The sequence below is a fragment of the Panthera pardus genome, unplaced genomic scaffold (assembly GCF_024362965.1).
Source record: "Panthera pardus isolate Hobbes unplaced genomic scaffold, ASM2436296v1 HiC_scaffold_16, whole genome shotgun sequence".
Lineage (NCBI taxonomy): Eukaryota > Metazoa > Chordata > Mammalia > Carnivora > Felidae > Panthera > Panthera pardus.
Genome location: NW_026526721.1, coordinates 127,620,891 through 127,644,672, shown reverse-complemented (window position 1 = coordinate 127,644,672; position 23,782 = coordinate 127,620,891). Strand labels below are relative to the sequence as shown.

Here is a 23,782-nt window from a genome sequence, read left to right as displayed (position 1 = left end):
AAAATATTTCTACACTCCTAAATATCTATGTATCACCTAGGTAGATAATAGACATTTATATACACCAAACAAAAGTGGTAAAATGTTAACTTTCACTAAATTTAGGAGATGGGATTACTGGTGTTTATTATTCTTATCTCTGGTATTCTATGTTAAAGAATTTCATAGCAGGTATTTTTTAAATATTTTTTTAATATTTTTTTTCAAGTTTTTATTTATTTATTTTGAGAGACAGAGAATGAGCAAGAGAGGGAGAGAATCCCAAGCAGGCTCTGTACTGTCAGCTTGAAGCCCAATGTAGGGGCTTGAACTCACAAACTGTGAGAACCCATGAGGCAAAACCAATAGTTGGATGCTTGACCGACTGAGCCACCTAGGCACCCCTCATAGCAGATATTTAAAAAAAAAATTTTTTTAATGTTTATTTATTTTTGACAGAGAAAGAGACAGAGCATGAATGGAGGAGGGGAAGAGAGAGAGGGAGACACAGAATCTGAAGGAGGCTCCAGGCTTCGAGCTGTCATCACAGAGCTAGAAACAGGGCTTGAACTCACAGACCACGAGATCATGACCTGAGCCAAAGTTGTATGCTTAACCGACTGAGCCACCCTGGCGCCTTTTTTTTTTAAATTTTTTTAAATGTTTATTTATTTTTGACAGAGAGTATAGCAGATATATATCACTATCCTATTTTTTAAAGAATAATATGCACACAAATATGTAAAAACTCCCTTTCTCAAAAGTTTAGCTATGTTTTATCCAGCTATGTTTTCTTTTCTTCCTTAGAATCTATTGCATTTTTTAATTTTTTTCACTGATATTCTATTTAAAAAATAAGGGCATTCCAAAAAGCTTTCAATTCAGAACATATCACAACTTTCTTAAATATAAATGTAGCATACAATGTTACCATGCTTAACACTTAAATGCTGGGTAGTTTTCCTCACCTGTGATGAAGACCTCGTAGCTTACAACTTTCAGTGAGCATCATTGTCACCTGAATTTCAGAAGCTTGATCTATATAAAGAAAAGGACATTGTCGTGGATGTTAACACTATATATGTGACAAGACCTATTCTGCTATTAGCAAAAATTTATCTCAAACTATAGGATGAATTTTCATTATAAGATACAGGTAAATCTACATAGGTCTAGCCTATTTCTATTATCAAATTACAAAATATTACAAAATTCTATTGCAACAGGCAGTGTTTCATTTAATAGATGAACATTAACAGAAGCCATGAAGAATAAATTTGAGTATGTAAAAATTAGAAATTAAGTAAGGTTCCATAAAAAAAGTAATGAAAGTAGTAGCAGGCTGGAAAAATATACATAAAGGACTAATTTCATTTTTTCCCCTTCTTTAAAGAACTCCTACAAACCAATAAGAAAAAAATTTAAAGAGTCAAAAGATAAAAGCATACACTTTACTGAAAAAAAGCAACACAAATGACCAAAAAAATTACAAAATGACTTTTAGCCTCACCCTTCTGTAAAGACAAACAAACTAAATTAAGAGGTATCATTTTCTTGGTCAGAGTGGGACAAAAACAATCAGCTACCTGCCAGTTTGGGCAGGAGTGTGATGAAACAGGTTCATCAATAGCATCTTGGGAAAGTGAGGGAAGCAATACCCAGCAAAGTGCAAAAATACATATACTCTACATCATCAGCCCACTATTAAGAGCATAATCTACAGATACAGTCACAAAAGTTCATCTACATATAATGTAACAAGAATATTGTTCACTTGTAATAGCAAAAAATTCAAAACAACCCAAAGTGCCCATCAAAAGAGAATCAGTTAAATTAGCACACTGGGATACTATGCAATTACTTTTAAAAAATAAGATTTAAGTCTCTATGTATGACAGAAGATCTCCAAGATATATTAAATTTTAAAACCAAGGTGACAAATTGTTTGAGTGACCAGTTATGTTTTAAAAACAAATTATTTGAAAAATTAGATACATCTGAACACATTTTTTTTCTTACTCATGAAGAGAATAATAATAAATTGTTAATGATGGTTAGGTTTAGAGATGGGAGAATTTAAATTTTGCACCTTTCTCTTCAATTTACATGTTCAAACCTTAGAAACATAAAACTATAAAAAAAAAATGACCACAGGGGTTCTGAAGGGAGATTGTGGCCCTTTTATTTTCTTCTTACCTGTCTGAGTTAAAAGCTAGCAAACAAAAAGAACTGATATTAAATTAATAGAAAAAAATGTAATTATCATATAATACCCAAAACTAGTATGATTATTCCATTTTATTTTTAGCATCTGAACTTATGGTTTTTGGTCCAAAGTAACAGAACTATAATTGGCTTTTAGTTCAATGTTTTTGAAACACAAAACACAATAATGCAATTTACTAGTATCTTTAGTTTGCGCCTCCAAAGGAATTTTAAGTCAGCAAATATCTGCACAAATCTATAAGCATTCTTCATCTTACAGGGGCCACTACTTTAATAATGAGGATTTTCTCCACTATTTAAAAAGAACATTTCCATTAAGTGAATGGCATATTTTCATTATAAAATTGGAAATGAGTTTCAGTTTTTTAAAAACCAGCCTGAAGATGGGAATGCAAGCTGGTGCAGCCACTCTGGAAAACAGTATGGAGGTTCCTCAAAAAACTAAAAACAGAACTACCCTACAACCCAGCAATTGCACTACTAGGTATTTATCCAAGGGATACAGGTATGCCACTTCAAAGGGACACATGCACCCCCACGTTTATAGCAGCACTAGCGACAATAGCCAAAGTATGGAAAGAGCCGAAATGTCCACCCATGGATGAATGGATAAAGATGTGTTGTATATATACAACGGAATATTACTCAGCAACCAAAAGTGAAATCTTGCCATTTGCAACTACATGGATGGAACTGGAGGGTATTATGTTAAGTGAAATTAGTCAGAGAAAGACAAAAATCGTATGACTTCACCCATATGAGGACTTTAAGAGACAAAACAGATGAACATAAGGGAAGGGAAATAAAAATAATATAAAAACAGGGAGGGGGACAAAACAGAAGAGACTCATAAATATGGAGAACAAACTGAGGGTTACAGGAGGGGTTGTGGGAGAGGGGATGGGTTAAATGGGTAAGGGGCACTAAGGAATCTACTCCTGAAATCATTGTTGCACTATATGCTAACTAATTTGGATGTAAATTTTAAAAAATAAAAAATAAAATTAAAAAAAAACTGGCCTGTAGATATAAAAAAAAAATTATGAGTATAGTGTACCTTTTATTTACTTATTTATTTATTTATTTTTAATGTTTTTATTTTTGAGAGAGAGACAGAGCGAGTGGAAGAGGGGCAGAGACAGAGAAGGAGACACAGAATCCGAAGCAGGGTCCAGGCTCTGAGCTGTCAGAGCCCAACACGGGACTTGAACTCAAGAGCCATGAGATCATGACCTGAGCCAAAGTCGGACACTCAACCTACTGAGCCACCCAGGCACCCTGAGTATAGTGTATCTTTAAAAACACTCTCAAGGGCACCTGGGTGGCTTAATCGGTTGAGTGTCCAACTCTTGATTTCAGCTCAGGTCATGATCCCAGGGTCGTAGGATCGAGCCCTGCGTCAGGCTCCGTGCTGACCATGGAGCCTGCTTAGGATTCCCTCTCTCTTTCTGCATCTGCCCCTCTCCCCTGCTAGCACTCTCTAAAAATAATAACAACAACAACACTGATTTCAAAGAAACCAATAACTAATTTGTATGTCAACAGTAAAAATAGTAGTAACTTGCAAAGCTTCTGATCAATGCAACAAGAGGGAGAAAAAGATACAAAGACTGGCAAAGCCAAGATTCACATCCCAGCCCTACATAGTAAAATGCCAAACCAAGAGTAAAATCCAGATCACTGAAGTCAAGTACTATGAGTATGTGTCACATTTACTCCTTAAAAGTGCAACTGTCAAAGCTAAGCAATCACAAACTTCATTTTCTTCCAAGACTAACTAGTGGAATCACTCCCTCTTCAACAACTTGCTAGTAGTGTCCACTTTTCCAGACAGCTTCACTTAGTTTAAACCTTTGTAGGAATGTAAAATGGGCGGACGAAAAGCCAAGGGCTTGAAACACTTGGTACTTCTTTGGAAAACGTGCATCACACTGATGTCTGCCAGAATAAACTCTAGTTGTCTAAAAACTGCTCAAAATTTAGGATCATCTAGGAATGGCAGAATGTGCCTTTATTTCTTTTTCTGTAATCTAAATAAATTTTAATCAAATTACGACCAGGACGATTTGGGGACTGTCAGGGTCTTTTTCAGATTGAAATCTAGTAATATCTGGAAATCGGCACCCAGTTAATAAGTGGTGACCTTCCTGTCAACTGGCATGAAGATCCAAATAAAAGTCAATTTCAGGACATGTTATTTTATGCCTAATTTTCTTCAAATTATTAAATTTAATAAGCATACTCTATTAAGCAAGGGACACTTGAACTAGATGATGATCTAAGAACAGTTGGAGTTGGAGAAAAAATAATTTTATCCATTTAGTAAGAAAAAACCATTTTCCTGGATTCCCTTCCCAGTCTAGTCTAAGTCTTTTAATTTTAAATACTGAAAGATCTATTTTAAGATGTGCACATTTGAAAAGAATACTATAAAATATTTACAAGTTACAAGAAGAACAAATGCTTAAAAAAAACCATTTATTTCCAAATTGCAAAGTAGTAGCAACTATAAAACAAAATAAGAACCCAACACCAATAACCTCAAATTAATTAATTTACTTCATGGAATTCAATTTCACAATATTCACTGTATGAGATTCAGATTCTTTTTTTTTTTTCGTTTTTTATTTATTTTTGGGACAGAGAGAGACAGAGCATGAACGGGGGAGGGGCAGAGAGAGAGAGGGAGACACAGAATCGGAAACAGGCTCCAGGCTCCGAGCCATCAGCCCAGAGCCTGACGCGGGGCTCGAACTCACGGACCGCGAGATCGTGACCTGGCTGAAGTCGGACGCTTAACCGACTGCGCCACCCAGGCGCCCCAAGATTCAGATTCTTAATTTCAATCTCTGGAAATTTATCTCTTATACATTATACACACACACACACACACACACAACTTATGTTTTATATGTAATATACATATATAATAACATTATTGTTATTTTTAAGGTTAGTACAACTTTTTAGAAACAACATAAATAATAGACTGGAATGTCTATTAAGTCTCTGTGCAAATTTACAAATTTTTTATGAAGCCAAATTCCAATTTCTTGCTTATGTCTAAAGGTAAAGGTCAATAATCTTTTAAAAAATTATTTTTTACATTTTAAGCTACATTTCTAATTGTGTGGCAAGTAACAAAGCATACAGATTTGTGAAAGAAATATGCCAGATTTTCATAGCTTCAATTAAAAAAAAATTCCAAAAAAATAAATCTCGAGATACCCAATCATATGGAGTTATCTAACAATTCTGCGCCAACGACTGTGGTCAATGCACTTCCTCTTTGTTTCTCATGTAAACCGTAACTATATCTTGGCTAAGGACTCACTGTGCTTTCTCTTGTTTCCATCTAGCTCAGAAGGAACATTACAATCACAGTGGTTAAGGCGTAGAAACAACCAATTGACTACAATTTCAAGCGTATCCGGAAGGAGAAATCTTATCTTGTGAAACAGTCCCAGAATCTGCATTGTGTTTTCTTATCACTATTATTTCCTTTTTTTCTCCTTTCCAACCCTAAGTCAACCCAATTATACATAGAAAGTTCTTTTGCTAATTCAAGATTCATTCAGAAGAAATTAGTGACAGCCTAGTTGTAAACTAACCGCAGATTTATAAACTCCAGAAGAAATATTAAAATCACAGAGAAATGTTTCCTTAAAAATGGGGGAAAATGTAACAAAAGTCAACAGTATTAAACTAAGGGTTCAAATTCTATATTTATAAACGGTAATATGTAAAATATCTTTCAAACCTAGTCAGAAAACCTAACGGACCAAACTTAAATATTAACCTTTAAAAATGCTTTGGGGCTAGGAGAGGTAGGTAGATAAAATATATACTGAACAGTATAATAAGTTAAACCGTTTAGAAAACAATGCGTGAATGGCAAGTGTGTGTTAAGCAAGCAATTTTGCTAAATTAAAAGAAATCAAATTACCCTTATTTTTAAGGTTAGTACAACTTTTTAGAAACAACATAAATCCTTCAAACTTTTCCATCAATTCATTTAAGTAGATTTAGAAACATAAGTTCTTATAAATTAACTTTGAAAACTTCATAAAATGTCACCTCTTACATATAAAATGGAATTTAATTTTTTCCTCAATTTCTGCATCAAAATGCTATTATTTGTTTTTTCAAAATTAACATCTTGTCATCTCAGTCCATATCAGACACTGTCAGACATTAAACACCCTATAAATTACATTTTTCTTTTTCTTAAAATGATCAAATTTAACTAAGATTTAAGCTTTTACAAATATCAATTATAAAGTGAAAAATTAGGCATCATATTGCTCCAAAAGAATATGTGAAAATAGATATTCTGTTCATGATAACATTAACTAGTGTGATATACCCTTTAGAAAACAATCTGACAACATCTATCTAAATTTTAAATGCAAATACCTGTTGGGGCAACAATGTCAACTATGGCTATACCTATAAAACTAAGCCAAGAAGGATACATAAACACATGGATATTTTTTGCAGCATTACATATAACAGCAAAAAAAAAAAAAAGGCAGGGAAGTGGGAGGAAGATAAACAAGCCTATTCATGTAAGGTACTATGAGTCTGGGGTGGAGGAGGGGGGACAGGGTGTGTGTTTTTTATTCTTTGTAGACAGCAGTATTGGGAGTGGGGAGGAGGAAAAATAAGTAACAGTGTTTTTAAGAGGAAAGAAACAACTTTTACCTAAGAAAAACACAGTATTACATATAGCAACAATGAAGTCAAATTGATGTAATTTAACTACAAGCTCAAGTAATACCTAGTAAGTGTTTAACATCTTAAATTATTAGACCTTTTTTTCTATATCTTATGAAAACAAGCCAAATATCCTCAAAAGTTAGCCTCATATGAGCTAAACTCACATGAACTGACTTAAAGGTCTGGTGCAGACTCAGAATCGGAGACAGAATCTCACTGGCATGATCTACCTTAGGAAAACATTTTGGTAACAGTATGGAAAAAAACCCTACCTTTAACTGTTTTTACAAATGCTTGTTTTTCTTTATTTGGATCTTTTTCATCTACTAAAATCCCATGGAAAATACGCCCAAAAGTACCTAGAAGGAAAAATAATAATTAATGAGATCATATGATAACCTTCATAAAACTATAAGCACAAAACTTCCTGGCACAATATAACTTAAACATAACAAGGACATATGTGATCAGCAACATTATTCTCACCTAAATCTTTGGTTTTTTAATGACTATTAGAAATTCTTTGTAACTATGAAATATTTTAACTTGCTTTTGTTTTTTTTTAAGTTTATTTATTTTTTGAGAAAGAACGTGCGCGCACACACACACACACACACATACACACACACAAGCAGGGAGGGACAGAGAGACAGGGAGAGAGAAAATCCCAAGCAGGCTCCGCACTGAGAGCACAGGGCTCTATCTCACAAACCATGAGATTATGACCTGAGCAGAAACCAAAAGTCAGACACTTAACCGAGTCACCCAGGCACCCTTTAACTTGCTTTTAGAAATACCATATTTAAACCAAGTATATGAGAATCCTTTCTGAATCATCCTAAATAAACTAATGATATAGCCAGGAACACTGGAACTCAGTAATGGGGTATCCATTAGAGGCATTTATGAGTTTCTAAGCTTAGCTTCAGAACAATAACAAAAGAGAACAATGGACGCCCCTCATACATTCAAAAACAGACCAAAAATTTTTGCTTCTTTTAATTACTACTTGTCACTGGGGACAGTTCAAACCTCTCTCTTAGCTGTGATTGACCTATAAGCATCTCAACCAAGAGATGAATTCAGAATGACTCATATGCATTCAAAACATTACAAACTGGATTGTGGAAGGGGGAAAAAGGTAATTCTCTCTTTAACAACTTGAGGCACTCAACTCAATGAAGTACTTTATTATTAATTTTGGTCCTCATTCAGCATCTCCTCAATCAATACCCTAAAATTCAAGAAACAAAACAAGGACCAACAGGTGGGAAAGGGAAGGGTACTAAAATCTACCAAACATCTATTATGCGTAAGTTCATTTAATGTACATCATTTCATCTAATCTTCACTACTAGTCCAAGTGCAGAAAAGGAAACTGGACATGGAAGACATTAAATGAGTTCTCCAAGGTCACACAGGTGACAAATCATGGGACTCCAAAGCCCATGCTTGTTCCATCTGCTCCATCCCCATACTATCTGTCACAGAGAAAATTACTTAGAATATTTGAAACAGGCTTGCTAGGTAGTGATGATCTTTAAACAAGAACAGAAAATATATTTAAAGGTAGTATTTAAATGCTAATATATACAAATACATATATTTCTATACATATTTAATACATAAGTACATTATGTCTTAATACATAACACATTTAATACATAAGTACATTAGTAAGTACATTAATGCTTTAATATACCGAAAAATCAAGAATTACACCAAAGCTGTATTACAGCAAATTAAAGATCTAAAGAAAGAGAAAATAAAAATCAGTTTTAGAAAGGAAATAAATTGTATACTTCTATCCTTAGACACAAAGACATGAAATTCTTACAATCTGAAATTAAAAAAATTTTATAGTGTTAACATTAAATCTTCCTTGAGAAACGATTTTAAGAAAATAAATACCTTCTTGGAGTACATCTTTTAAAGTTATCCTCTCCCTGGATATTGCTATATCCTTCACCTTAGCTTTGGCCTCCAAAAGAGTGACACTTCTCAGGTCGTTCTTCTCTATCCGCAAGGTAGGATAACCTGAGGAGCCAACAAAGCCAGACCAAGAAATATAAATACCCTTATTGTGCCATCAAGGTCAACTAATACAGTTCAAACCTCAGGACTCAAGTCACAGGAATGAATAAATGTAAGAATCACAAAATGGGGGTCGCCTGGGTGGCTAAGTCAGTTAAGCGTCCGACTTTGGCTCAGATCATGATCTCACGGTCCGTGAGTTCGAGCCCTGCATCAGGCTCTGTGCTGACGGCTCAGAGCCTGGAGCCTGTTTGAGATTCTGTGTCTCCCTTTCTCTCTCTGACCCTCCCCCATTCATGCTCTGTCTCAAAAAATAAATAAGCGTTAAAAAAAAAAAGGAGAAAGGCACACACATGAACAGGGAGAATTACTTATGAAGGTCACACAAAATTATTCTTCAATGTTTATATATTTTTGAGAAAGAAAGTGTGCGTGCGCGCACACAAAAGGGGGAGAGGCAGAGAGACAAGGAGACACAGAATCTGAAGCAGGCTCCAGGCTCTGAGTTGCCAGCACAGGGCCCGACGTGGGGCTTGAACCCATGAACTGTGAAATCACAGTGAGACACTCAACCAACTGAGCCACCCAAGTGCCGCAAGGCCACACAAAATTTTAAAGAAACACTTTCTACCTATCCCAAATTCTTAAAATGCATAATTAAGACAAGAAACACTAAAATGAGTATTACCATTATCACCACTTCAACTGCCTTTCACCCAAATGAAATAAGCTTTGACTAACAGAATGTTTATTTGTTTGTTTATAGTGTGCAGGGGAGGGGGAGAGGCACAGAAAGGAGAGAGAATCCCAAGCGGGCTTGTGCTGTCAGTGCACAGCCCATTGTGGGGCTCGATCTCACAAACCCTGAGATCATGACCTGAACCAAGATTTAGAGTTGGACATTTAACAGAGGCACCCTAGGCACCCCTTTATTTGTTTATTTTTATTTATTTCATTTGAGAGAGAAAGAGAGAGAGAGGGAGAGCGAGCACAAGTGGTAGAGAGGGGCAGAAGGAGAGAGAAAATCTTAAGCAGAATCTATGCTCGGCACGAATGTGGGGCTTGACGTGGGGCTTGATCTCACAACCCTAGGATCACGACCTGAGCCAAAATAAGAGTTGGATGCTCAACTGACTGATCCACCCAGGCACCCTTGACTCACAGAATTTAACTTATTCCCCTTTATGGACTGTTTTTTTCCCCAAAAGATTTTCTAATATAATCTCCTAACAAAACAACTTTTCAAATGAAAAGACTATCTTTTCGAATAAAACATCTGGTTGATTTAATCAATCTCATGCTTATACAGCCTAGTTGTATCATTGTGAGATACATCTGTTGTTCAGCTCCACTATTTTCCCACTCATTCTTACTGACAGCAAAAATAAAATTTCTAGCTATAACTTAAAATTTTCATTCCAAGAAAAAATGTTAGAATAGAAGGAAGATTCAGTGTTAGCAAGTAGAAACTAGAATGGCTTCTCTAAGATTTATGCGCTTTGGTAAACACATGGTAAGAAAACTCCCGGGAGAGATAAAAGACCTAGACAATGGTCATCAATGGTTGCTACAAGATCTAGACGAAAGGCTTGGGAGTTCTGTAACCAAAGGATTAGGCTGACAACACCTGATTCTACTGATCAGCAATTTGAACAGGATACACACAGGTGTGTGAGTATCTGTATTTGTATACGTTTAATCGTACCTGGAGTTCTCAGAGTTTCTTAGATCTATGGTCTGTTGTTTTGTTATTTTGGAAAATTCTTGGCCGTTGTGTCTTCAAATATTTTTTTTACTCCTCTCTTTGTCTTTCTTTTATTTATATACAAGTGGATTTCCACTGAATTTTTAAAAAAATGTTTGTTTTTGCCCTACATAATAAATGAATCATCTATCTCAAGATAATGTCCACAAAAATAAGTACATTTCTTATCAACAGTAACTAAAAATATTTTTAATAAGTAATTTCAAGTGACTTTTTTTTTAATGTTTTTATTTATTTTTGAGACAGAGAGAGACAGAGCATGAGCAGGGAAGGGTCAGAGAGAGAGGGAGACACAGAATCTGAAGCAAGCTCCAGGCTCTGAGCTGTCAGCACAGAGCCTGATGTGGGGCTCGAACTCACAGACCGTGAGATCATGACCTGAGCTGAAGTCGGACACTTAACCAACTGAGCCACCCAGGCGCCCCTCAAGTGACTTTTAAAAAGCATTTTGCTTTTAGCATATAATAATTGAATCTCTATCTCTTTAAGGTTATAGCCACAATCAAGAATTGACTCTACTGAGCAAATCTTGACATTTAAACATTAAAATCAATGTGTTTCTTCTGAATAGTCTGGACTACTTTCCTATCTATCATTGTGTTTTCTGAAGAGCATATAATTCTTTCATTGGTGGTGATGGTAACTACTGATGATTTCTTTAAAATTTCATTTAATCTTGAGCATTCCCTCTTTCCCCCTTTTCTTTTTCTTGCCACTCATTAAAGAAACCAGTTCTGTTATCCTGAAGAATGTTCAGCATCTGCTTCTTCAAGTATCATTTAACTTGTTCTTCGATCCCTGTATTTCTTGTAAACTGCCAATCAGTTCCACAGCCATAATTAGGTGCAGGTTACCTCTTAGGAGTGGGGAGGGGAGACAAAAAATACTCCATGGGTGGTATATCACATGTGGGAGTACAAAATATCTAGTTGTCCTACTTTCAGTGATGCAAAGTTTCATTAGAGGAGTCACACCATGACAGTCTGCTCCCTCAAATGATCCCATTTCCCTTTGTTCACAGGGTTTTAACACTGATGGTCTTTTTCTGAATCAATTATTTTAACAGAGGTTGTAATTATGATTTTCTAATTCTATCATTCCTTCCACATTTATTAGCTAGGATTCTTCTGTAAAGAAGCATTTTCCCTCATCAACCAGCACTATGTGCTTACTCTGAAATACAGTTCATATAGCCAGTCATCAGAAAGAGGGATTTTTGGTGCCTTACTTCTCATAATGATTAACTTCTTCAATAACTATCATCACAAACTCAAGGATTTTTACACATTCTGTTTCCATCCACTGCAGTCATTCTTTTTGATGCTCAAATGTCCCATTTCAACCTGCCCCAGGTTTATCTTGCCCATTCCTGACCTAGTCCTGAAATCCTCCATTTCCCCAAAGAATCCTGGTTCTTTTTAATGGGAAACAGTACTGGAAGACCACAACAGGGCACTGGATGAAGAACAGATAGTAAATGCCAGTCCAAGGAAGATACCAGCTAACTGCCTGTAAGACCTAATTAATCGATAGCACTACTGAGTTGAGCCCTGATTTATGGTCCACTGTTTATCCTGAGGACTATGTTGTTTTCTATTTGTGTGGAGACTCATTCCTCATTGTGTCTAAATTATATTCTAAGAATGATTATTTTCCCCCAACATCAACATGTTACAGTGTAAAAACTTTTATCAAAATCCTGTTAAAAAAAGGGGGGGGGGGAACCAGATTTCATGTTCTCAATTCTAATGGCAGCTATTCTATAGGATAGGAAGTTATTCAATCATGATTAAAAAACAATGTAAAGTCCCTACCACTGCCCTTCAGATTATCACACAATTCATTAAAATCTAAGACTCATCTTCATACAGCTCAATGGCTTATTCTATCTCACTACCTGAAAATATTTCTTCTGAATTTCTACAGAAGTGATTCAGTATCCCTTTTAATGTAATTAACCTATGGAAATCTCCACAAAATTAATTCTAGCAACTGAAATTATATTTTTAGTATTCCAATTTTAGAATGTTTCACTCAATGCTCTAGAAAGCAGAAGTTGAAGATCAAGCCCAATTCTGCGCATGTTAGATACTATGTACACAGGATGGTACACATGCCCCACAAATAACCAAGCACACAGGAACCACTGGCAGACAGACCACAGACAGCAATAGTAAATCATCTTTAGAATTAAATTAACTCTTACTGGTGATAGGAGTTGCATTGTTGGGTGTGTCAGCTCTCAGATATTGAGTCGTCTGGGTAGATGGCTGAGACAGCCCTTGGGAACTACTGCTGGCACTGATGCTGCAAACAAGTTTTAAAAGAGAAATATTTGGTAAGTCAGCTTCAGTGAAAACCCTCCTTTTTCTATGTATGCAAAAACACATCCAACCCATATAACCAGCTTAAAATCCTGATGGCAATCACAATAATGCATGGATCTCCATCACAAACATGCCATATTGAAATTTTAATCTCATAATATAGAGCCACTTCTTCTTTCTTTTCTATCCTCACAATCATTAAGCACGTTCATCTTATCAATCATTCAGAAATGCAGGTATTAGTCCTTAGACACCATAGACAGCAGTCCTTAACCTCACACAGAGATATGATATGTTAGGGATCTATGGGTCATCTCTTAGAAAAAGAACCCATGTCATCCAATTAGATTGCTTTAAAAAAAAAAAAAAGAAAAGAAAAAGAGGAGTAGAATGACAGGCCTCTTTTACTAGTGGTCCAAAATCAAATGGCCTAATAAAGAATATAAAAGCAAATCAAATATGCCAATATGCCCAAGGCTTTTTAAGGGGTATCATCTCTGGTTCAAATCAATCCCCCCTTTTTAGAATTTCTGGAACTTATTACAATTTTCTAGTATTTGAAGCATTCCATTATACCATATCCTTTAAATAATATAAGAGACCCAGAAAAGGACAGGCTCAAGTAACTGTTAACCCTATACTCACGATTTTACAAATTAATACCTCATTAAGTATGTGCTTTTGTCTTTTCTGTGGGTAAAAACCTTACCCCAGGTTACCCTTGGGCACATTTCAGTTTCACTACCTCAGCCCTTGAATTCTGTAGTAGACGGGTGAGGGATAGAAATTTAACATGAAAAGTGAACTCAGATGGCAGGAAGTCATACCAAACTGTCAGGATAGGCTTTTCATGCCTTCCTTAGCTATAGGATCAGCAGGGTCCAGAGGCTCCCAATTTTCCTAAATATGCAATATCTTTGAACTGACCAGGCCCCACACAATAGCTCTGTATTTTCAAAACCTGGTGATTGAAAAAAATAATGACAAAAAGTTGCTACTCAATCAGGGTGCCTGGGCGGCTCACTCGGTTAAGCATTCGACTTCAGCTCAGGTCATGATCTCACGGTCTGTGAGTTCAAGCCCTGCGTCGGGCTCTGTGCTGACAGCTCAGAGCCTGGAGCCTGCTTTGGATTCTGTGTCTCCCTCTCTCTCTCTGCCCCTACCCTGCTTCTGCTCTCTGTCTCAAAAATAAATAAAAATATTAAAAAATTTTTTTTAAAAAGTTGCTACTCAAGAACTGATCTCTATGAGTCTACACATGTAGTGGATATGGGGCAGTACAGTGAAGAGATGAAGACCATAAACCTTGGGTATGGGGGCAGTACAGTGAACATAAACCTTAAAATCAAAACTGCCAGCACCATTTACGAGCTGTATGATCTCAGGCAAACAAATGGTTCTGTAGCCTCGAATTCCTCATGTTTAGAATGAGTCTGATTCTACCTCCTGACAAGGTTGCTAAAAGGATTATATGAAAAATAAAGAAAGAAAGCTTTTAGGAGAGTGCCTTGTCCTCAAACATACACTTACAAATTATTAGAAATTATTATTATTACTAATATTATTAGTAATATTAGAATGATAAGGAACCACAGGACACCTGTTTTTGGAGTTCTGGGTACTACTCAAAGATCAGACTAAAAATCAGTGTTGTTGAAAGTCCAGGGGAGGGAATAGAAATGTTACCATCCCCAAAGAGTGGAAAATAAAGGACTTCAATTTACTTACCCATAAAATAGGATTAAGAAAACCTACCTCCCAGGAGTTTTTTGAGGCCCCAGTTGTATAATATATGTGAAACTATTACCTAACTATTACCTGCAACCAACATAGTTAAATAAGTGGCCAAACTCCAAATTATTTACTGGTCATTTGTTTCTCTCCAGTAACTGAACAGTAGGTGGCACTCTTGTACCACTTCAGAATTCTTGAAAAGCCTACAAAGAGTACATTACTAGCCATCAAGCTAGTAAGTAGAACAGCGAGAATTCAGAGATGCTTTGTTTGGCTCTTAACCACTAGGTTATGCTCTGAAAATAAGTGATAATATAAGTTGCTTTTATTCAGGCAATGTCTGGAAACCTTTGCCCAAAAATGGAAAGAACCAGAACACCTAACACATGAGTGTAACTGATTATTTTAGCAAGCTGAGGTATATGCTCCATTGAATCTGTAAGTTTTTGCACAATTTTGGCTTATGTGTGTTCACAGCCCTAGCACGCACATAAGCGTTCAAGGAAAATGTGTGTATCAAGACTTTTAAATGCCAGGTTCCTCAGTGACTCCTTTAACTGTGCGTGTGTCCTCTCAAAGTCCTATCTAAATGTCCCTGTTACCTTACTTCCCACTCAGAGGCTTCCAAATGTCATTTCTTCCTCTATAAACCCCAATTCTAACTTTAACACCACCATATACACAAAACCTATTCTGAAACACATCTCCCATGTATTTCCCTTCCTATTCTTACCTTCTTCCTCTTACTTCTCTACTCAGATAAACCAAGTAAAACAGAGGGGACAGAGAGTGCTTAGGGGCAGATACTGAATCCAACCAAGTTGTGTTGGTTGTTTATGCCACACATATGCTTACCCACTGTGTGTATAACACTGTGTAGGCCTGAGGATTCAGTAATCAATAAGACATATTGCTCCCTAGTTGGAAAAAGCTTATAGTCTAGCAGCAGAGACAAGTACACAAAAATGATTACTGGAGAAAAAAGTAGAATAAATGCCACCAAAGACAGAGAGACAGAGAGGGAGAAGCAGAAAGCAGGAGAGACAGAGGAGGGAGAAATGGGCAGTTGGGAAGCTTAGAAAAGACTTCATGTAAGAGATGGCAATGGAGTTGGAATCTGAAGAAAGAACAAGGTTTAGGAACCCTGTGGGCAAAAGGAAAGCATGAATTAAAGTCCTAAAGGGCAAATATAGGGCAAAACTGTGGAACAAGTAATCATCTGACTACAGCATAAGTAAGGGTACAGTAAGGGAAAAAGAGAAAGGTTCAACAAGTTTGGAAAATACCTCTCCACCGAAAGAAAGGCTTTGAAAGGCAAGTCATGAAGTTGGAAGTCTTTCAGTCAGCAAGTGGGAATCACTGAGGAGAAAAACAAGAATTGTGTACTGGGAAAATAAACCTAACATTCCATCTTTACCTCTTACTCTATCCTACCTATAAAGTCCTCCCTGTCATCTCTGACCCACCTAGGCTGGAACAAGTACCTTTTCTATTCTCACACTATACTACACATATCATAATCACCAGATTTATAAACTTCTATAATTATAGGTTGTCAAAGTAAATAAATACTTGAAGCTCCAAGGTATATCATTATTTTTTTTAATATTCCCAGCACTTAGCATATCTAACCCTGTGTCTCTCCAAGGCTACACTTTAGAATCATCCAGGAAGCTTTAAGAAAAATACTGATCCCCTAACACCACCCCAAACCAATTACATCAGAATTTCTGGAAGGTAGGACCCATGTTTTATAAGCTTACCCATGACTATAATGTACAACCAGGTTGAGAACCAACGGTTTAAAGCACACACAGCAGGTTTTCAATAAATTTACTGGATGGATGGATGGAAGGATGGATAGATGGATGGAGATAATGACAATGATGGAGGGATGAACTAGGTAGAAGAAACAGGGCTATTTTAAAAAGGTACTAGGAGTGGAATAGAGTCATGTCAAAGGGGAAGGGAATAAAAGTGTGATCCCCACTTCTTACCCATAAACTAATAAACTATAATTTGTCTTCAAAATATCTTTTAAATAAAACCAGAGAAACATAAATACAATAATCACAAAGACAACAGTTGTTCTTTTGGCAAGACCTGATCACCCTCCCTCCTTTCCCTGTGCACCACTGTGCATGCTGTGTGGGCTCCCATGAAAATGCGGATAACCGCTTTAATTTTTTTCCTTTCCCAAAATAGGTATAATACCTGTCATCCAGTTCAATTCTTTTCATACTATGAAGGTGCAAAACAGCTAATATTATTGCTACAAGAAATATTACTGCACAGCAAACCCCCACGCTGATATAAAACACACGTGTAGAAGTGGTTGGAGCTGCATGTACAGGATCATCTGAAATAAAAATGAAAAAGCACATTAAGCTTCCTAAACAAATATTATCAATTGCTTTGTGACACAATGAGTATCCTGTTCTTTGTGAGAAAGATTTCATTTCATGTGTCCATTCTTTGATAAGATCAGTCACCAATGGTGTGTTGATAGAAGTTCTCAAATTTTTTTAATGTTATTCAAGGAATTTTCAAAAATGGTTTTAAACAAAACTTTTCATGAATGAATATAAAAGTCACAAGTGCCAGACATATGATAAACCATCTGTAGCAGTGCTGTCCAACAGAACTTTCTGCAGTGATGGAAATGTTCTCTAGTGTGTTATCCAATACAGTAGCCACTGGCTGCCTGTGGCTATTAAGCCGTTGAAATGTAGCTAGTACTACTGAGGAACTGAAGTTTTCATTTTATTTCATTTAAATTAATTTCAAGTTTGGGGTGCCTGGGTGGCTCAGTCGGTTAAGCGTCCTACTTTGGCTCAGGTCATGATCTCGTGCATCATGAGTTCAAGCCTGCTTCGGATTCTGTGTCTCCCTCTCTCTCTGCCCATCTCCCATTGACACTCTATCTCTCAAAAATAAATACTAAAACATTTTTTTTTCCAATTAATTTCAAGTTAAATAGCCACATGTAGCTAGTGGTTACCATAGTGGACAACACACATGTACAGATCATTCATATTTGTTCAACAATGATATCTAGAGTGGAAAAGATCAGACATCTTTGTTACCAACCACTGATTCACAGGAATATACAACACAGTGACCCCACACATTTTAAAAAAACAAACTTTTAGTCTTCTCTTATGAGAGTAACAGATTATTTTGCTTATTTTTTATTTTTTTATTTTTTTAAATTTACATCCAAATTAGTAAGCATATAGTGAAACAATGATTTCAGAAGTAGATTCCTCAATGCACCTTACCCATTTAGCCCATCCCCCTCCCACAACCCTTCCTGTAACCCTCAGTTTGTTCTCCATATTTATGAGTCTCTTCTGTTTTGCCCCCCCCACCTGTTTTTATATTATTTTTGTTTCCCTTCCCTTATGTTCATCTGTTTTGTCTCTTAAAGTCTTCATATGAGTGAAGTCATAAGACTTTTGCCTTTCTCTGACTAATTTCACTTAGCATAATACCCTCCAGGTCCATCCACGTAGTTGCAAATGGCAAGATTTCATTCTTTTTGATTGCCGAGTACTACTCCATTGTATATACATACCACATCTTCTTTATCCATTCATCCATGGGTGGACATTTGGGCTCTTTCCATACTTTGGCTATTGTTGACAGTGCTGCTATAACATGGGGTGCACGTGTCCCTTCAAAACAGCACACTTGTATCCCATGGATAGATGCCTAGTAGTGCAACTGCTGGGTCATAGGATAGTTCTATTTTTAGTTTTTTGAGGAATCTCCATACTGTTTTCCAGAGTGGCTGCACCAGCTTGCATTCCCACCAACAATGCAAAAGAGATTCTCTTTCTCCACATCCTCGCCAACATCTGTTGTTGCCTGAGTTGTTAATGTTAACCATTCTGACAGGTGTGAGGTGGTATCTCATTGTGGTTTTGATGTATTTCCCTGATGATGAGTGATGTGGAGCATTTTTTCATGTGTCGGTTGGCCATCTGGATGTCTTCTCTGGAGAAGTGTCTATTCATGTTTTTTGCCCATTTCTCCACTGGATTATTTGGTTTTTGGCTGTTGAGTTTGATAAATCCTTTATAGATTTTGGATACTAACCCTTTATCTGATATGTCGTTCACAAATATCTTCTCCCATTCTGTCGGTTGCTTTTTAGTTTTCCTGATTGTTTCCTTCGCTGTGCATAAGCTTTTTATTTTGATGAGGTCCCAATAGTTCATTTTTTATTTTGTTTCCCTTGCCTCTGAGACGTGTTGAGTAAGAAGTTGCTGTGGCCAAGATCAAAGAGGTTTCTGCCTGCTTTCTCCTCGAGGATTTTGATGGCTTCCTGTCTTAACATTTAGTTCTTTCATCCATTTTGAGTTTATTTTTGTGTATGGTGTAACAAAGTGGTCCAGGTTCATTCTTCTGCATGTCGCTGTCCAGTTTTCCCAGCACCACTTGCTGAAGAGACTATCTTTATTTCATTGGATATTCTTTCCTGCTTTGTCAAAGATTAGTTGGCCATACGTTTGTGGGTCCATTTCTGGGTTCTGTATTCTGTTCCATTGATCTGAGTGTCTGTTCTTGTGCCATGCTTCTTTATTTTTAAAAATAAGAGCAGGATAACAAGACCCCACTCAGTAAACAGTATTCAATTTTCCATTATTCAAAACAGAGGGGAAGAGAAAGCAAGCCTTGGCGCTGGAGGAAGTAACTCAAAGACAGGCAGACAGACCGACACACACACACACACACACACACACACACACACACACACACACACACCCTTACACACAGGCAAACTGAGGAAGAGATGCACGGAGACAGAGATACATACGTTCTAAGCAAGGACAGGTGAAGACAGAGAAATAGAAGCAGAACTGGTGTAACTGAAGCATCAAGTAAGTTTTGATAATGAGCACTCACATTATAATTCTACTGAATAAAACCTGAGAAATTTGGGTTCTATCCTAAATAAGACACGAAATCATTACTAAGCAAAGGAATGATATACACTATGACAGCTGAAAAAAAACAAAGCCAACTTCATGCTGTGCAAAGAATGCTATGAGTGTTGAGCAACAACAGGGAAAGGGAAGAAGTTAGAAGGTTACTGCAGTAGTCTAAAAAAGAGACAGCAGTGGTGTGGGCAAGAGTGTTATGGAAGATAAATTAATGGACCGGCGTATAGTTAACAGACCTTGCTTATGAATGATACTGGGGTAAAAAGAAAGAGAAGAATCAAAACTTTGGCTTAAAGAATTAGGTGGATAATGGTAACTTTACAAAGATTAAAAAAAAAAAGGCAAATTGAGGGAAAAGAGAAAAAATCAATAGTTTTGTTGTGACTAAGAGTACCCAGTACACATCTACATGGACATGTCAAGCTGACAAGAAATACAAGTGGAGTTCTGGGGATAGGTAAGGACAAAAGATAAAAGCTATAGCTTTGAAAAACTTGGGAATCAGGCTGCTTTCTAAAATTTAAACTTTGCTTTGAATCAACAAACAATAAATCAGAACAGATTAAAGCAAAGAAACCAAATGGCTTCTAGAGCAGCTACACTTTACTACAGCCTGAACGAAGGCCTGACTTTCCTGAAGAATGCCACAGGCTAGTCAATCCTGGGAGGGGCAGAAAAGGAAGGTCGCCAAGGCTGGTGTTGGCAGTACCCATCCAAGCACACACCAGGGCAGAGAAGAGGAAAGACACTGCTCTGCCGGGCAGGTCCCCTGAATGTATCCCACTTGTTCACCCCCCAAATTCCAGGCTTGTGTATGCACTGCTCCTATTCCTTCACTTTGACATTTCACTTGCCACCACCTGGTCACCCTTCAAGTCTCAGATGAGATGCCACTTTCTCAGGAAGCTGTCCCTCACTCCGTCAGAGATTACATGCCCCTCCTCAGGGTTCCCAAAGCACCATAGCTTGCCACACTCTTGTTATTATCACTGCCTTATTGCCTTGTCCATCTCATCCTCTACATCATAAGCCCTTGAGGGCACGGACTGTTTTGCTCAGTTTGATCCTCTGCCTCCAATCATACCACCTGGCGTACCACACATCCTCAAAAAATGCTGGATAGATGGATAGAAAGGGAGGGAAGGAGAGAGGTATCAAGAAAAAGAGCCAGAGACCAAGAATATGCAATATTCTATTCTCTTTGTTAGAAATAACATCCTATTAACATAAAAGAAATGGGTAAAGTCACCAGAATTTTCAAAGTAAATTTGAGAAGCAGTGATATTTTTAAAATGGTTTTGTTTCTTCTCAGAGATAAATCCAATGAAATATTCTAAAAAAGTAGACAACATCTCATATTATTTTATCTTCAAAAAAGGCGTATGTTGGGATATCCAGATATTCTTTGCCTCCTGAGGTGAGAAAAAGATAAAACAGGAAGCACATACTACTATCTATGAACTATTCTTGCCAAGAGTTGGCCCTAAATCTAATCAAGTACAAAATCTAATACCAGTTTATAGGAGAAAGAAAAATATGTTAAATAATGCCACAAGGATGCAGAAGTGAGAAATTCTATGTGATAAATGATTCCATTTTGTCAACAAAAAAGTGATACGGGGGAGAGGGGTGATCTCTGATTAATATAAAATATTTGTCAACAAAACAGTGTGTGGGCTTCATTTGATCCCAATGTGGAAGACAAAGTATAAGATATTTTTGAGACAATCAGGTTAATGAGAACATGAACTAGCCACATAATTTATTAAGGAACTATTGTTAATTTTGTTAATTTTGTGATAAATCAAATATAAGTGAATAGGTGCTGGGTGTTTGTGGGTTGTTTTTTTAATTGCCTTTTTAAAAAGAAATCCATACTGGAATATTTATACATGAAATGATGCCTGGATCGTGCTTTAAAATACCCCAACACTCCCCACCCACTTACTCATCCAGGAAAGGAGGAGGAAATCAATGGAACAATACTGGCAAAACATTGATCATTACTGAAGGAGGGTAATGGTCACACAAATGAACAAAGGTTCATCAGTGCATTCTCTCAGCTTTTGCGTATTTGAAACTCTTCCCTTCCACAATTTTTTTTTAAAGTTTACTTTTATGAAGAGAATCTAGTATCCTTTTAAGATAGTGCTATTAAAACTCTCTCAGGAAGAATAGGACTCAATGTGTCCACATCAGAAAACTAAAAAAGAAGTCTAAGTTATACCATTTAAACACAACCATTACCAAAATAAAAATCTACTTTGAGTTTCTGCTCTGCAGGTTTAAGTATCTTTAAGTATCCTTAAGCTGCATTTTCACCTGGATGAAATTAGCTGAGGGTTAACCGGTCCAGGCCACAAATCAGATTTTCTAACCTTCTGCTATTGAGATGAGGATCTTACATACGTTTTCATGTTCATACTTTAATTATTACCATTTGAAATGATGTGATATAAATTCTTGCCTATAAAAAGTTTTTAGATCATTTGTTATAAAATATGTATGAATTTTACTTTACAAATATTTCAATATTCTAACAGTTTCATCTGACTATATACCAATCAGTGAAATAAATAGCAAGGCCTCATGTATCTTTTGGCAAACTGGACACTACTAGGCCTCCAAGCCTCATACAATCATGTACATTTACAATCAGGCAGTTTTTATTCCTCATGATGGAGAAAGGTAATACATTAACACTTACAAATAGTTCTGCTAGTGTTTTTGTCCAGGGCTGAAGTTTTTACTTCTTCAAGTTCTGAATTTAAAAAAGATAAAAGATGCTTTTAGAAATTCCTTCTTTTCCATGAAAATCCTTAAATACTTTAAATACACTTTCTGAATTTTTCTCTAACATAGTTTTAGTTCTATTAGAACATTGCCTGAACTAATTAACAAGGTATTTGTTGCAAGATAATAAATCCTACATTACTATTCTGATCATCATCACTCTAATCACCAATCATTAGTCTATGGGTGTTGTTTATAGATGCTCAATGAAAAAGGATTTCTGTGGTCAAGAAGTTTGGGGAAAGCCAAGTATTATATCATCTGTGGAGATTCACAATTCACATTAGCAGAGTATAAAGGCTCTAAGGAATGCTTAAGTAATGAAACTTATCTGAGCCAGCAGTCCCCACTCTCACATAAAAAAGGAACATTTTCTTGCCAGTAACACCCATTAGCATTTGATATAGTACAGATATGTTTTCTGTTGCAGTTTTTTAAATGTAGTAGGTGGAAAACCACACAAACACATTAGGATCACATATTAAAGTAAGAGTCATAAATTGGATAACTGGGGTAGCCAGAAGTATGACAACAAAATGAAAAGGGTGGCACTATCTTAAACTTAAAACAGAATAGAAAATTATGCTGTTAATGTTAATTTTCATGTACACATTAAAGAAAATGGAGAAAGTATGAGATCATTCTGAATGTCATCTAACCATTAACCTCAGTGGATACTAACAGTGGTGGGCTCCACTGATCACATCATGTTTGGCCATCATTTTGCCTTTAGATATTAAGAGACGAAGCACCATGGTACAGTCAGAACACCCTCCCCCTAAGCATCAGGAACCAGGCTTCTACACTCCTGACTGGCTGTGCAAACTTAGGTGGCCTCTCCAGGGACAAGTCTCCTCACATCAATTATATAATGACTAGGTTGAACTAGTCTCTAAAGTCCTCTTTGGCTTTAAAATTGTGTGAAAGTACATACATAACTGAATATACTAGAACTATAAAATATATCAAAACAGTGAAAATAAAAGGTGCCTGCTAACTTTCCATTTAAAAAATGTCCACTCTAAGGCAGTACAGCTCTTTTATTGGCATCTATCTGGACATTAGCCATGATAACTCACTTGCTGGCCCCAAGTATTTTCCTAACCCTTAGCACTAACTTCAATTAGGAAATGTGTTAAGACAGAATTTAACAACAGAGCTAAGAGCACAAGTTTGCATGCAGCTGCACCTCTTAGCTGTCTGACCTTGGCAAGTTGGTCAGATTCTCTGAGCCTCAGTTTCCTCTTCAGAAAATG

General features: G+C 36.5%; 1 protein-coding gene across 3 annotated transcripts in view; it reads right to left on the bottom strand.

Moving 5' to 3' along the window:
* RYK (receptor like tyrosine kinase) overlaps window positions 1–23,782 on the bottom strand; it is a 67,610-nt gene that overhangs the window by 27,009 nt on the left and 16,819 nt on the right. The window contains exons 4-9 of one of the 3 annotated variants that reach the window (XM_053903797.1): window positions 22,441–22,494; window positions 16,999–17,143; window positions 12,930–13,030; window positions 8,836–8,970; window positions 7,197–7,283; window positions 948–1,017 (exon numbers count right to left, since the gene is read on the bottom strand). In XM_053903797.1, the coding sequence (XP_053759772.1) occupies window positions 948–1,017; window positions 7,197–7,283; window positions 8,836–8,970; window positions 12,930–13,030; window positions 16,999–17,143; window positions 22,441–22,494 (592 nt within the window). The remainder of the gene's footprint in view (window positions 1–947; window positions 1,018–7,196; window positions 7,284–8,835; window positions 8,971–12,929; window positions 13,031–16,998; window positions 17,144–22,440; window positions 22,495–23,782) is intronic. The other 2 variants (XM_053903798.1, XM_053903799.1) reach the window with 2 other exon arrangements.